At 37.9% G+C, this 14,862-nt stretch overlaps 1 protein-coding gene across 3 annotated transcripts in view; it reads left to right on the top strand.

Annotated features, from left to right (window-relative positions):
- The window catches only part of CLASP2 (cytoplasmic linker associated protein 2), a 127,747-nt gene extending 114,808 nt beyond the window's left edge, over positions 1 to 12,939 (top strand). For all 3 annotated transcript variants that reach the window (XM_026034979.1, XM_026034978.1, XM_026034977.1), the window contains 9 exons: positions 2,056 to 2,199; positions 2,666 to 2,772; positions 3,218 to 3,371; positions 4,054 to 4,282; positions 7,096 to 7,289; positions 8,141 to 8,269; positions 9,659 to 9,865; positions 10,605 to 10,721; positions 11,845 to 12,939. In XM_026034979.1, coding sequence (XP_025890764.1) covers positions 2,056 to 2,199; positions 2,666 to 2,772; positions 3,218 to 3,371; positions 4,054 to 4,282; positions 7,096 to 7,289; positions 8,141 to 8,269; positions 9,659 to 9,865; positions 10,605 to 10,721; positions 11,845 to 11,931 — 1,368 coding nt within the window. In that variant the 3' untranslated portion in view covers positions 11,932 to 12,939. The remainder of the gene's footprint in view (positions 1 to 2,055; positions 2,200 to 2,665; positions 2,773 to 3,217; positions 3,372 to 4,053; positions 4,283 to 7,095; positions 7,290 to 8,140; positions 8,270 to 9,658; positions 9,866 to 10,604; positions 10,722 to 11,844) is intronic.
- Positions 12,940 to 14,862: the final 1,923 nt, after the last annotated feature.

Below are 14,862 nucleotides of genomic sequence, written 5' to 3'. Positions count from 1 at the left end.
TTTAGAATTTATGCCAGCTGTATTTGTGTGCAAATGCTGTTTGCTTTGGTTAAGAATATCCAGCACTATAAGTTAGGCAAAGATGTTGTTTTTTAATCAGCCTTAAGCAGGGCCACCTTAGTTTAGTTCAGTAACAGGGGACTTCTTTCTGGAGGGTAAAAATTTGTGCTTTGGGACTTTAAGTGCAAAATCCCCATATAAATATTTTTAACTCTTAGTGCTGTAACCCTGTGACCAAACCTAAACCATAGTGTAGCTAACTGCAGAAAAGCTAGCTGATACTTAGGAACTGGGTTAAATTTTCTAGAGAGAGCGAGCTTATTTTGAAGCCAAATAATAATTTAAAAAAAAACTTAAAATATTTGTCCTGAAATATGTTAGAAAGAAAGCAGTTTCACATGGACTTTCATGAGTCAACTTCAATTTTAGTATGATAAATGAAACCTTRTTTTGGGGAGAGGTGATGGTATCACTGTTTTTTCTGATACAACTGTCTAGTGTGGACGTTTTGATTGCTTCTGTTTTTTTACAAGCAGTTTAAATAGGCAGGGTCTAATGGACTGGAGAGACAAGCAACAAGCAAGAAAAAGTGGTGACTTCCCAGCATTTTTCAGTTGTGGCTTTTGCTTTTCATCGATTTCTGATAGAAGACCGACCATAAGAAAAACCAAGGGCAAGGGGAACGTTGAAGGCAGGGACACAGAGGSCATTCAGGGTATTCACTTGAAGAGAAAAGACTTATCAGGGGGAGGAGGGCAGAAGCATTGGAGGGAACAGCCAACTGCTGCWGTGCAAAGCTGACTTGTGGCAATCAAACGTGTCAGTATTGAAGTTTAACGAAGAAAATACCAAGGCGTGTGCTGGTATGTGTGCTCATACCTTGGCTCTCAACTGCTAATTAAAAACTGCTACAGTTCATTGCTCTGGAAGCAAGAGGAGGGATATAAATGTCCAAAAGCATTTTCTAAACTACCTGCTGGGAGTGTTTTGGTCCTTAAACAAGCTGCCTGTCCTTCTCTGTAGTGTTAGGCGCTGGTTCTCTCCAGTGCGTGGCAGCCGTTGATGGTGAACGGCGCTCATGGAAACTGCACRTAGGGGCTTAATCTGGGCCTCAGAGTCTCGTACTAAAAAGAGACTATTGAACATTGCAGGACAACTTGATCTCTTGTTAGCCTTTCAAGTGGATATTTGTTAAAATTACAAGAATTTTAGAAAGTCAAATTTCAGGAACTCAGATTTCTTTGATAGAGAGCCCAACGGGAAGCCCACCATTGCTTATCTGACTGCTTTCCTTCTATCGGGAAAAATGTGTCGTTTTTCAGTCAGACCAAGAGAAAATATCGTAAAATGTGGTAACCTTAAAAATAAAGTATGAAAATTTGGGAGGAGGATGCAATCCAGTAGACTGTAAACTCTAATACTGAACAGTTTCCATTTTGAGAGTTMGTTAGTTACTTCCTCGTGTTTGCCTACCTTTAATAGATAAAGGAAGCTGTGGAAAAAAAAGTCCAACTAGATTGGCTGTAGGAGAAGTTATAAAGTGTATATATAAGTTCTGTAATGACAACTCAAAGATCATCACATTCCAGATTCAGATAYCTGGTTTTGGGGTTATTTATTTCAATTTCTGAAACGATACCAGCAGACCAGTTGAAGAGATACTGTTATCTGCCATCTTTCTTACCAGCTGCTAAAATCAGGAGAAGAAATTGCTGACTTGTTCCTGCTTTCTGTAYTCTCCTAGCCATGCAATTCATCTCTCTCTTACATAACTTTTTCCAACTTCCTAGCCCCTCCAAAAGTCATTTTGCTGCTTTCTTCAGTAGTTGAGTAAGTAAGCAGGACAAGGGGGAATTATAGAGTTTGAAGAGCACATTTGTGGAAGACTTTTGTTCACAGATTCCTTTTGTTCACATCTACTAACATCTTTATTCTTCAAACTGGAAAAATTATTTTGTCAGCCCTTGTGATTACCCTTCACAACAAAATCTCTTGCGAATTAAAAAATACTCCAGAAAGGCAAATTAATAACTTYAGTTGTTTCTCTTCCTGTAGGCTGCACAGTCAGTGCTGATTTCCCTTTTTGAACTCAATACACCAGAGTTTACAATGCTGTTAGGTGCTTTACCAAAAACATTTCAGGATGGAGCCACRAAACTTCTCCACAATCATCTGCGAAACACAGGCAACAGCAGTCAGGTATTTACACCTCAAATTATTCTTTCCATCGTTACTGTTTTGTTTGTTTGTTTGTTTTGCTTTGTTTTTCCCCAACATGACTATTTYGGTAGTTACTTGTGAGAGGGAGAAAATCGGGGGGAAAGGAGAGGTTCAATCCTAGATAAAACACTGTCTGAATAATAACAGATATCGCTCTTTGTAGAATTTCCTTCATCTATTTTTTCCTCCAAAGGCTGATTTTTTTTTCCCATGTATGCTGCTTCCAGGTAAAGTGACTTACTAAGTTTGTATGTGATATTTGAGTAGCTTATCTTGTACTTCTGTGATTAATAAGTTATACCTGATCGAAGTTACTGGTAACTACTTAGCCAGTCTTAGAGAGTAAATGGAACTTGTTTAATTTCTGGGCACTAGTGAATAAATACAATAAGAGGTTCGGTAGGAAGCTGAAGGTCCTACTAGAGTGTGTTTCCTTCTCCTCCAGGGACCCATGGGAAGTCCTTTGACAAGACCTACTCCACGCTCGCCAGCCAGTTGGTCGAGTCCCCTCACTTCCCCAACCAACACATCCCAGAACACTTTGTCACCAAGGTAGCGTAAGTCTGTGCTGTCATCTGCAGCATCTAGGGCTTCGTTAAGGGTTGCCCAGAGTTGCAACCCCAGCTATGAAGGAAGAGAGAGGAATTCAGAGAGAAGTGCCAGACACTGGGAAACTACCCGCTGCTGCCCAGAACGACGGCTTAGGCTCCCTGAAGGGTCTGGCGAAGGCAGCRCTAGCCAAGTCCTGTCGCTTTCTGTGTCACTGGCACTACACTTAAATGATAACAAGTTATACTGCACCTACTATGATACACCTTTATTATGTGGAGAACCAGCTCTCCTCGTGACCATGTTTAACAAAAAATAGTAATTCATTTAATATTTCCTGAGTCTGTCATTGCAAGTGAATGTTAATTAAAAACATGAAATCAAAACATGAGATTTATTATCAAAAATAAATCTTTTTTGATTCTACTGTTCTGTCCACTGCCCACAGTGCATTTGACTATGACACAGAAAACATGAATTCTGAAGATATTTACAGTTCTCTTCGTGGAGTCACTGAAGCCATTCAGAATTTCAGTTTTCGTAGTCAAGAAGATATGAATGAGCCTGTAAAACGAGATTCCAAAAAAGACGAYGGTGATTCGGTGAGTACTGAAGCTCAGTGCATCTTCATAACGGCAAGCGAAGGCCAAACCTGCATGTGTGGTGCTATTTGTTGGTTGTGTTTTTTGATGTATAAAGCACTGTTCTAACGAGGTTTCTGTCTTACAACTTCTGAAATGGGACATCTCTCCTAAGTAACTTCAGAGCTTTAGAAAAATAAATTTCTAGCCTTAGCATACTTTGGAAATGTAGATTTTAATAACAGGTAGTAGTAACATTTGGTTTATTTAAAATGCTGGCAGTTTAGAAATGGATTCTCTTGCAAATCAGCTGGGACTCTATTTTCCTTTCTTCCTTTCCTTACTATATATCTTTCTYAAGTCTTCTGTATCATTGCATCCAAAACCTACAGGATTTTTGATGCTACATGTGTTATGTTAAACTTCTGTGTCTGTGGAACTTGGACTTGTAGGTGTGGTGAGCTCAGACATGGTTTTGATTAATTTGCATCAAACTTCTAAGGTAAAATATTGAGTATTATTAAGTGCCAGGGAAGTGCTGCTGAGGTTTTTCACCTGAAGAGGGAACTTGAAAAAGTGATTTAGGAATATTAGGAAGCGCTTTGAAACTTGTAAGCTGTTGCTGTGTAAATGAAATGGAGATGGAATGAACTGAAATTGCAGTGTGTTCTTAAATGCTTCTATGATGTTTCTTTTCCTGCAGATTTGCAGTGCATCTGGAATAGTGGACCTGCGAGCGGGAGGTGGTGTAGGTGATACAGGCCGGACAGCTCTCGACAACAAAACCTCCCTACTGAACACAATGCCTCCCCACTCCTCRCCACGTTCCCGAGATTACAATCCATACAACTATTCAGATAGTATAAGTTCATTTAATAAATCCGCTTTGAAGGAAGCGATGTTTGATGATGATGCAGAGCAGTTCCCTGATGGTAAGCTGCAGATCCCATCCTTGGCTAGAGGGAGCATGGTGAGGGCTTTCTTTCATATTTTAGCTCAGTCTCTGAACTCATGATTAGTTGTATATATAAAAGCTTTGGAAAGAGGTAGCACARATGTCACAAATAACATACCACAAATCAATCCTGGTGAGTGACATGGCTGGATTAGGTCTGAGAAGAGCCTTAATCTGCTCTGCTAGTGCTCTGGAGTCACTAGCCTTCCTAGAGTGAGTGGCAGCACTAGAAAAGGTAAAGCAAAGTAGGATTGCAGGAGAGCCTTCCAGCATTAGTTTCCTAGCTGAGCTGTTGAAGTGCAAACACGAGTCCTATTTGTACTGGACTCCCAGCCWTCCTTTTGACTGTTACTGGCAGGAAGACTTGGAAATTCAGGGCTAGATGGAAACACTGTAGCGGCTTATTTAGTCCAGCCAGAAACACTTAGGTATGAAAATACGATATGTGGACATTTRTCTAATGGTTGAAAATCTTCAGTAGAAATGCCACAGCATACCTGTAATGGCCATTTTAGTATTTTGCCTCACTTAACAATAAAATGATTTTCATAGTTGCAGCCTAAATATATGTATTTTTCCCCCCGGTGGAGATGCCCTTTATCTGAAGAATAATTTTTCCCTGCTTGAGCAGGGAGGTTGGACTAGATGATCTCTAGAGGTCCCTTCCAACCTCAGCCATTCTGTGAATAAGGGAAAAGGCCTTTTTATGTTGCTTTTCAGGTTTCTTGAAAGCAGTTTTAAGATTATGGCTTAAGATTTCTGCCTCTGTATCTTGCCTTATTCTTGTCATTATAGACTTTTTTTTTCCCCAGCTACTTTCATTATTTCTCTGACTTAACCAAGACTCTTTGAGCTCTCACCCTCTTTTGCAGAACATTTGCARCTCCTCTTACATTGATTTCATTGACATATTCTATATATGCTCTCCATGTTCTGTCATTAACAAAAGCATTAAACACAACCAGGACAAACCCAGGACAGTCCCAAGCAGCGACAGCCCGAGATTAGCTTTATCTTCCGAGATTAACAGAAAGCTCTAAGATACGTGGCAATAAAAGGAAAGAACTTGTTCCTTTAGAATAGGCTGTCCATTCTGCTCCTCTGCACGTCTGCCACATAACACAGCTGYAGAATGCAGTATCACTCAGTCCTTTGGGCAAACATTAATGATCCATTTAGAGAGCATACCTTAATAGGCAGTAAAAGTGCTTGTAGAAAAAAAATGTTTCTACTTTCAGGTGTTTATTCATCCAAAACAGAATGCTAATAGAAACAATGGATATAAAAACAGTATTTTTTTTTGTCAAAGATACTTGCTGTGTTGTATGTGTTTTCCAGAGATAGTAGAAGTTTATGAGTTAAGCTTTTATTAGTTTTTTGCTGTATCATAACATTTCTAATTTACAGTATTGAATATAATAATAATGTTCAAAGGCTGTGGTTTCTCAGTATATGGTCTCATAAAATTATTCTGGAAAATATATTTCTTGTATATCAGTAACAGGAAATCATTTTGGGAAAGGATACAGATCTGGGAACATTTGAGTTTTTATTATTACTACTTACCCTTCAAAATATTTTTTTTTTGTCAAAAATTTCAAACTTCTTCATTTGCATTTCTGTTAATTTATCCAAAAGTCTCAGTGCCAAGGTGGAAGCTATATGTTTTTATTTAAGACTGGTGGGGTCTAGGTGATGGAATTAAAARAAAAGAAAAAAAATCTAGAGTTGTCCTGTAATGACTCTTACCAGGATACGTTCTGGGCAGAGTAATGCTCAGAGTGATGCTCAGTGTGGTTCTAGGCTCCTCAGTACAAGAGGGACATGGAGCTTCTGGAGAGGGTCCAGCATAGAGCAACAAAGAGGATTAAGGAACTGGAGCATCTGTCCTGTGAGGAAAGACTAAGTGACCTAGGCCTGTTTAGCCTGGAGAAGATTGAGAGGGGGATCTGATCAATATGTATAAGTACCTGAGGGGMGAATGTAGGGAGGAAGGGGCCAAGCTCTTCTCAGTGGTGGCCAGTGATAGGACAGGGGGCAATGGGTGTAAGTTGAAACACAGGCAGTTCCATCTCCAGGTGAGGAGGAACTTCTTTCCTGTGAGGAGGACAGAGCCCTGGCACAGGCTGCCCAGGGAGATTATGGAGTCTCCTTCTCTGGAGGTCTACAAACCCACCTGGATGCCGCCCTGTGCCCCGTGCGCCGGGTGTCCCTGCTGGAGCAGGGGCAGGTTGGACTAGATGATCTCTAGAGGTCTATTCCAACCTGAACCRTTCTGTGATTTGTTCTGGAGAAGGGCCTAACTGGCTTGGCTTTGCTTTTACTTCTGCTGTTTTATTCCAGAGAAAATTCTTCAGACACTTAGCACTTGTGTGTTAGAAGTCCAGATACTGCTGTGAAAACATGGCTTAAAAGGTTCTAAGCAAGTCTGTCAYAGGGGAGAAAACACAAATGTCTCTTCTTGGATTTTCGAGTTACATACTTTAGGTATAGGTCAGACTTAAAAGGATTCAGAGAACTTACCAGCTTTTGAGTATTGCGGGACRTTGAAATCATTTTATCTTCTTTTTTGTCTACCTTTTTTTTTGGTGATAGTAAGACTATTCAGGAATGTCGACTGCACTGAAAATATATTAGTCAAGTAGTAATTTTCTAAGACAAATCTGGGGAAAATTAAAGGCAGGTAAATTTTAAGACCAGCCATCCTAGAAAGTATCTTGAGTTATACAGAAGATATTCATTTATTTTCASTAATACACATATTTGTTTTTGTGTATTTCTTTTCAATAGAGCCTCCCATGGACCATTCTGATCTGGTTGCAGAATTACTGAAAGAATTATCAAACCATAATGAGAGAGTTGAAGAAAGAAAAGCTGCCCTCTATGAGCTCATGAAGTTAACTCAAGAGGAATCTTTTGGGGTTTGGGATGAGCATTTCAAAACAATACTACTTCTGCTGCTTGAAACACTTGGAGACAAAGAGGTAAATTCAGATTAATCCAATTTAAAATGTTAACAAAGCACGACCTTGATATTCAGCATCTCTCAAATTTGTATGGGTAGGAGGGGACAAATCTCACCCGATCTTAAAAAACAGAAATCTTCTTATGGCAGTTGAAATTCGAAATAATAAAATATGGTTAAGTCTGAATGCCCCAGTGGTGAAAAGGGTGTGAGCAATACTCCCCTTCTTGAATCTTTCTTCTTGATTCCCTTATGATAGATTACAAGAAATATTTTTCAGGGGGATCCCAAATTTACCTGTGTATAGCCCTAGCAGACTTGAAATATCAAACCATCGTCTATTGGGAAAACATTTAAAAAATGAGAGGTTTCTAAAATGCAGTAATGATCATTGGAAAGCCCCTTTGAGTTCAATGTAAATATATTTTACGGCTATTACATTTCAACTGCTGAGTTTCAAAGTGATACCAATACCACTTTTTTTCTTTGAAAAACTTTTCAGTATCTTTTGAAAAATAGTAATATGTGATGTTGATGCTGAAGGGTTTTATCAGCTTACTTGGACAAAACTTTACCTGGCTCTGCAGTTTTTGAGTGGCATAGACAACTCCATTAGTTCATGCAATTTTTGAGTAGCATAGACAACTCCATTAGTTCATAATACCTGAATTATTTGTAGAAAGGAAGAGCTGGGTCAGCTACAGAAGATGGGGTTTTTTTCTAGCTGTATTTGTTACACATGGTTCATACTAAATATACAGATGGTCTAATTAATATTTTTCTATTATCAAAGATTTCTTTGGTGGTCAAACAAATGATAAAATACGTTTATTTAAAGATGCATATTCTCACTTATTACTTGATCTTTAGCATGCAATCAGAGCCTTGGCATTGAAAGTTCTAAGGGAAATTCTAAGAAATCAGCCAGCAAGATTTAAAAATTATGCAGAGCTCACAATCATGAAGACATTAGAAGCCCATAAGGATCCTCATAAGGAGGTCAGTAATTACATTTTTTCAGAATATTTCAGAATATATTTATTTCAGAATGAAAAAGCTGTGTTAGTGTTTGAGCAATCAATCAGATCTTACTAAAGAAGTCATTTGGTTTATAATCAAGTATTTGAGCAATGTTAGGTAATAAAGGTATGTAAGAGGGGAAAAAATGTAGTTTTATAAGCCCTGAGATGCCTTGCATTGCTCCAACAGATGGATGTTGGATTGATTGCTATCCAAAGAGGATATAGTGCAGTAGCCAGTTATGGCATTATAGCACATCCAGGAACAACTGGGAGGAGGGATTTTTTCTCCTCTGTGTGACATCTTAAGCCAGTAGGTTGTATCTTGGAGATCTAAAGTACATCACTAGCATGCCCGCTTGTATCTTGGAGATCTAAAGTACATCACTAGCATGCCCGCTTGAGAGAAGGGGTGGACTATAGCAAAGAAACATCAGCCCTTTCCATTTTAGCCAGCCCTTCAGTGTTAGAGAGCATAGCTTTGAATGTTGTTAGGAGAGAGAACCCAGGGAGATGCAAAAGGRAAAAGAGTTGGCTGTGTGCCTAGAATAGGGAGGGAGTTCAGAAGCAGAAGACTTCAAGTAGTTGAATTATAGCTTTAATCTTGCCCAGAAGTACTTATTTCGAGTGTGATGCTCATGCATCGGTGCGTATTAGAAGCATCGAGTGCAGTAAGCACCCAGGTATTAAGAGGCTTACATAAATATCGCTACTGTTATGCAAGAATTATGAGTTTGATGTTGGCTGAGCCTATCCTGTCCCCCTGCACCCGGTTCAAGGATGTGTCCTCTGTGAAACTTATAATCGAGCTGCAGGTTTTGAAGTATGATTGCAGTTCTTCCCATGCCAGTAGCTTCTTTGACTCTTTTGATAGTCATTCCTCCCCATCCTCTGCTTTTTTTGTTGTTGTTTTGGGTTTTTTTTTTTTTTTTTTGTATATTCTGTTTATGACAGTGTTTTTGAAATGAACATGAAAACACGTCAGTGACCAAAAACCTAATGMGCAATAATGAATGGTCACCCAAAAACTGAAGATTAGAAAACTGGAGAAATTTCAACGGATAGTTGAAGGCTGGGATCACGTGGGAAATCTCTTGGTCAGGCAGGTCTGGACAGTGCTGCTCTTGGTATTGCTCAGTACGTATTATTAGTCAGAATACTGTAAGAGCCTTGTTTATAGGAAAGTGATATGTCCACTAGCTGTACCTTATATGCAGATTTTCAAAAAGTGTCTTGAATTCCTGTATTTTTAAGTATTGTAGCTCTGTTGAGTGGAACAGTAATTTTCCAAATACCATTACTGAGAGAACACTGACCATAGAAATTCTGTCTTGTAATTGATTTTTCCATATCTTTATTCTTTGAGCAGGTGGTGAGGTCTGCCGAAGAAGCTGCCTCCATGCTGGCTACTTCCATTAGCCCTGATCAGTGCATCAAAGTCCTTTGTCCAATTATCCAGACCGCAGATTACCCCATTAATCTGGCTGCAATCAAAATGCAGACGAAAGTCATAGAGAGAGTATCTAAAGAAACCCTTGCTCAGCTTTTGCCCGAGATTGTGCCAGGGCTAATACAGGTAAAACATGGAACACAACATATGTCAGAGAGGAAAGGCCAGAGGGATTTTAATTTAAAAAATCGGAAGTTTATTACCCTATGTCCACCTTATAAAGAGCTGACACACATGGATCTGCACACAACTGATGAGGACTTCTTAGGGTTTGACAGCTAAATTCCTCACATTTTCTGTCTTAAATGGCTGCCGTCTCGTTGCATATCCATGGGAAGGCCGAGGTGGAGTAGGGGACTTGGGGACAGGTTTTTGATGGGGGCGGGGGSGGTGTACAGGAGTGAACCAACTGCAAGGCAGCAATAGAAACAAATGTGGTAAGGCAGAATTTAGGGAAAGAATCACTGCCTGTTAAGCAAATACTTCCTTCAGAACATGGAAGCTCTGAAGTTAATGTCTTCTGCTTTGTATAAATATCACTATTATCTAGAGCTGTTTCTTTTATGTTCTCCCCTACTGTGTGTCAACATACAGCATGATAGCTGCTCTGCTTTCACAGTGTAACTTATGAACAGGAACAYACTGGTTTATTTTCAATCTGAGAAGTGCTTATCAACAGGGATTCAGAAGCAGGATTCAGTTTAATTGCATGCCCTGAATTTGCTTTTTTGACGTTGGAATGCTTCATTGGGTTATCTTAGCATTCATTTGCTGTAGATTTTAATGTATTTATCATAAGGATAAGCAAATAGCTTTGAGGCTTTTAATGATTAACTGATAAGCTATTAATTTTATTGCTTTCTAGGGTTATGATAATTCGGAGAGCAGTGTTCGTAAGGCGTGTGTTTTCTGCCTTGTAGCCATTCATGCAGTAATTGGTGATGAACTAAAACCACATCTCAGTCAACTCACTGGCAGTAAAGTAAGTAAAAGATACCGCATTAAAAAAAAATGCTTGTTTCATAATTGCATGTATGGCATTTGCATTTTGATTGCAGAGCTCGTAAAAGTGTCTATTTGAATAAAAATATCAAGGCTGCTGAAACTCACAGAGGATTAATGTAACTTTAGCATAAAAGAATCAAAACTGAATATCCATATGTTTTCAGATACTGATACAAGTCAGCTCATTAAAAGAAATACTAAGTTGTATTTTTTGCTGCTGTAGTTACATGCTATCAGAGGCCAAAAACTTCAAATATATATTTAATAGTTTTCATGTTTTAAGCATGCTTGAGTTGACTGTCAGACTTGAATATGAAATAGTAGTAACTGATGTACTAAGCCTGGCTTTTGCCTTCTTTTTCTCGATGTGTTTTTCATGCAACTGTAGGTTGAACAGAAATGAATTTAATACACAGATGTTACGTACAAGGGTTTTATATGGTCTCCTTGCCTATTCCTTTGCTTTTATCATTCCTTTCAAAGATCAATTCAGGAAGCTTATAGTGTTTTCAGCATCTTTTACCTACTGCTCTTATATCCTCACATGAATGGCTGTATTTTAATTGCTAATCCATTTGTCCTTGGGAAGAGAACAGGACAATTAATTTTGTACATCTTATTTTAAGACACTTGCATCTTAAAAAGGACCTAGCAGTGACTATGTGGAAAGTGATTCTAGAATTCTAGACAGCATTCCAAGTTTTAGTGGAAAAAAAAAGTAAATCAAGAGCTCAGATGATTAGAGACTTAAAGCTTCAGCACTATCTTAAAGCAAAATTTAAAAAGCTAATATATTCAGAAGGCTTGTAATTTTGGATAATAATCCATCTATCCAAGTCCATATGCTGTATATTTATTTTAAATGTCTTTTAGTTTCTCCTTCAGAGAAGTCGTTTGATCAGTTTCCACTTGGGACAAATTTTGTCATGCTTGAGGTTTTCATTGGCAATAATGAATAAATTTTTTTTTTCTTTTTTTTTCTTTAAAAAGAGAATGGCTTAATGATCACTTTCAGTGCATCATTCCCATAGGCTACAGTAAGGGTCTTGCTGTATGGTTTGTGAATACTAATTCAGTGAATTTCTGTCTTAAATTTCCAGATGAAATTATTGAACCTTTACATTAAACGTGCACAAACAGGCTCTGGACCAGGGGATGCCACAGCAGATGTTTCTGGACAAAGCTAATGAAGCTGACAAGAGTGAACCAGGTCTCCTAAAGAAAGGGCAAGGCCCTCTTCACTGAAAGGAAAATTCTTACACACAATTTTGAAACTCCTTTTTTTGGGTTTTTTTTTTTTTTTTTTTTTTTCTTTAACCATTGGCTGTCCTCAGCCTGCATGTGACTGTTGCAATAGAGTTATTCCAAATCCAAGACAAAAGCAGTATTAACATCACTCGATCAAAACAAAATAAAATTTAAAAATAATCTAATCCATTAGTTTTCCTATTCGCAATCCTCTGTGTCTTCCCATTAACTTTTGCCAGTGTTACTGTATTAATTTTTTTTTTTAATGCTAATTAAACAGGTATGCTTTAAGCTTCAGAAGTTAAAAGTACAAACTCTGTTGCTTTCATTCAGCTGCAGATAACATTGTTTTTATTGCTATTTTGTTGGAGTATCATGTCCTTTGCTAGAAGCAAGAAGTGATGTGAAACAAGGCAGGACTAGTCTGAACTGCAGTGAGACTCAGTCACTGTGTTGGTGGTTCGTATTATTTACGGCTTGTTTGGGATATTCTGGAGATTGAGAAATATGCCTATAAAAAAAGCTGGCTCAGTCCAGTTCTGTAAAAGTGATATTGTTCATTGGTTGTATGTTTGTTGCATAAATAAGAATTTAGTGTGAACAGTAGAGGACTAGGACAGCTGGTAGCTCCTCGTGTGGAGACGGCGCTCCCGGGGAGCCCTGCGGAGCGGGCGGCACCGGGGCCCTCTGCGCGCCGGCGGCAGCGTTCATGGTCACTTGATGGATGTGAACCATCCCTGTCACCTTTCCTTCTTCAAGCAGGATGCTTCCGAATGGAGTGCTCTGCCCAAGCATGCTCAGTATGTATTTATCTTTATCACTAGAATGTTGCCTCTCAACCTAATCGCTGGAACCAGTAGTCTTGTATTGTAACTCACACGGGATTTGATGACTACAGTGCAGAAAACAACTTAATTGTTACCTTCCTAAAAGCACCGAGGTTTTCTGCATTGGATTTCAATGGGAGGGAGGGGGAATAGTCACAAATGCAATGGATCTTGCCACCTTTTAATTTAAGAAGAGTATATTTTGGATGAGTTGGGAAAGCTGCACCAAACTACTTGCGTGGTTTTCTTGAATAGCATCCTCAAGACCCATCTGGATTAAGGTGTGGAAATGTTTCCAGGGTTTGTTTTTTTCCATTTTTGAAAGAGTTAGTTTATTGTGAATAATGGTTCTTTGTATTTATGAAGTTGATAATGGAAAGAGAGAACAAAAATCAAGTAAACATGTCCCTAGATGTTGTCTTTTCTTTCTTTTTCTCTTCTTTCTTTCTTTTTTCCTTTTTTTTTTCTTTTTTTTTTTTTTTCTCTTAACTGAGATCTGGGATGAAAAAGACCCTTCCTAGGAATGGTGGAATTTTTTTTTCTTGATTTTTTTTTTTTCCTTTGATTATGATGTTGTCTAGTTATAAAAAGTATATCCTGATAGGAGAGAAGATCGCGGTACCAAGGAGGATGATCTGTGCTAGGCTAAAATTCTCTCTACCTCTTCAGGGTGACTAGTTTTTGAATGAGCTGCTGCCTATAGCACCCAGTGGAAGAACTATTGACAGAAACTCTTCTTTATTCTTTTGTTTTTCTTTCAAATTACCACTTAATATGTATTCAAAACTATTCTTTACCATGCAGCCAAGTCTCCTAAGAAACTACTTACACACTTTACTTGCTAGATACCCTGAAAAACAATACTGAACAAAGATGCAGTCAGATGCTTGTAGTTAAGCGGAAGATTGTTTTCACTTTAGTTTGAAGTGAATCTGATAGAGAAAGTTGAGATATGATYGTTAAAGAAGTAATGTCATTGCAGAGATTTATTCTATTGGAGGAAAAGTTGTAGAAATATATGTAAAGACTTAAAAACAAGACTGTCATAACCTGTCGCTAGCCCTTTTTAGCAGCTACATCAGGAAAATAGTATTTCCTCTTTCTTTCCTTTGTTATGTGTAACATTCTTGTTGTTTTCTACTGTTTAATTACATTGTGTATTTATAGTTCTATGCTTACCATTGTGCATATACTGGCAATAAAATGTACATAACATTACTTTAAAAAATTAGCAATGTATACATTCTGGTTTTATTTGATCACATGCTCTAAAAATATTATAAATGTCTGATACAACATTGSTTTAAAAAAATCTTCAGAATCTTCATGCTTTGTGTGTCTGAATGTTTCTTTAGATACTTTCATAGAGCTGTCTTGGCAGTAGAAGATAAACTTAGCACAGGTCTGCTAAATGAAAATAATTTTGGAAACCTGAGTAATACCTTTATGATGATCAGATTTATTTCATTTAGGCAGGCTTCATATGTACTTCACTTATGCATACATTATTTATACATTGTGGAGGGTATTTCTGATATTTTAAAAACTTTTTTCAATTAAAGATGTTGCAATTTACATTTAAATTATATAAAAATAGTTWAAAACACACAAATTCTAATCTTACAAGGCTTGTATATTGATCCTGCTTTTTCTACAGATAATATTTGTTTTCATGAGATCAAGATAACTTTGCTGCTTACCTGTGTTTGATGATGTTAGTTCATACAGCAAAAATAAGTGTATTGTAGCCTATTTCTTCTGGTCAAATGCATTATTTTTTTCTTACRTGTAAGCAAAATGGGGGAAAAAAAGCCATAGAACTTGGTCAGTGATGTTGTCATCCCACATAAGTTTGAAAAGCTGTGTTTGAGGTACAGGGAGGGAAGATGTTTAGAAGAAAGTAGTCYAAAAATAGTGCTTCTAAATCATCTTTAAATCTTTAAATATTGGAAGTGTAGATATCCCATGTACTAAAAAGCATAAATGTAATACATTTAGGTGAATCTTACAATTACAGTATGACTGGCTTTGTTCCTAACAGAA

Source organism: Nothoprocta perdicaria, unplaced genomic scaffold, assembly GCF_003342845.1.
Source record: "Nothoprocta perdicaria isolate Ctin4 unplaced genomic scaffold, notPer1 scaffold_154, whole genome shotgun sequence".
NCBI classification, from domain to species: domain Eukaryota; kingdom Metazoa; phylum Chordata; class Aves; order Tinamiformes; family Tinamidae; genus Nothoprocta; species Nothoprocta perdicaria.
This window is presented reverse-complemented; position numbering and strand designations above follow the sequence as displayed.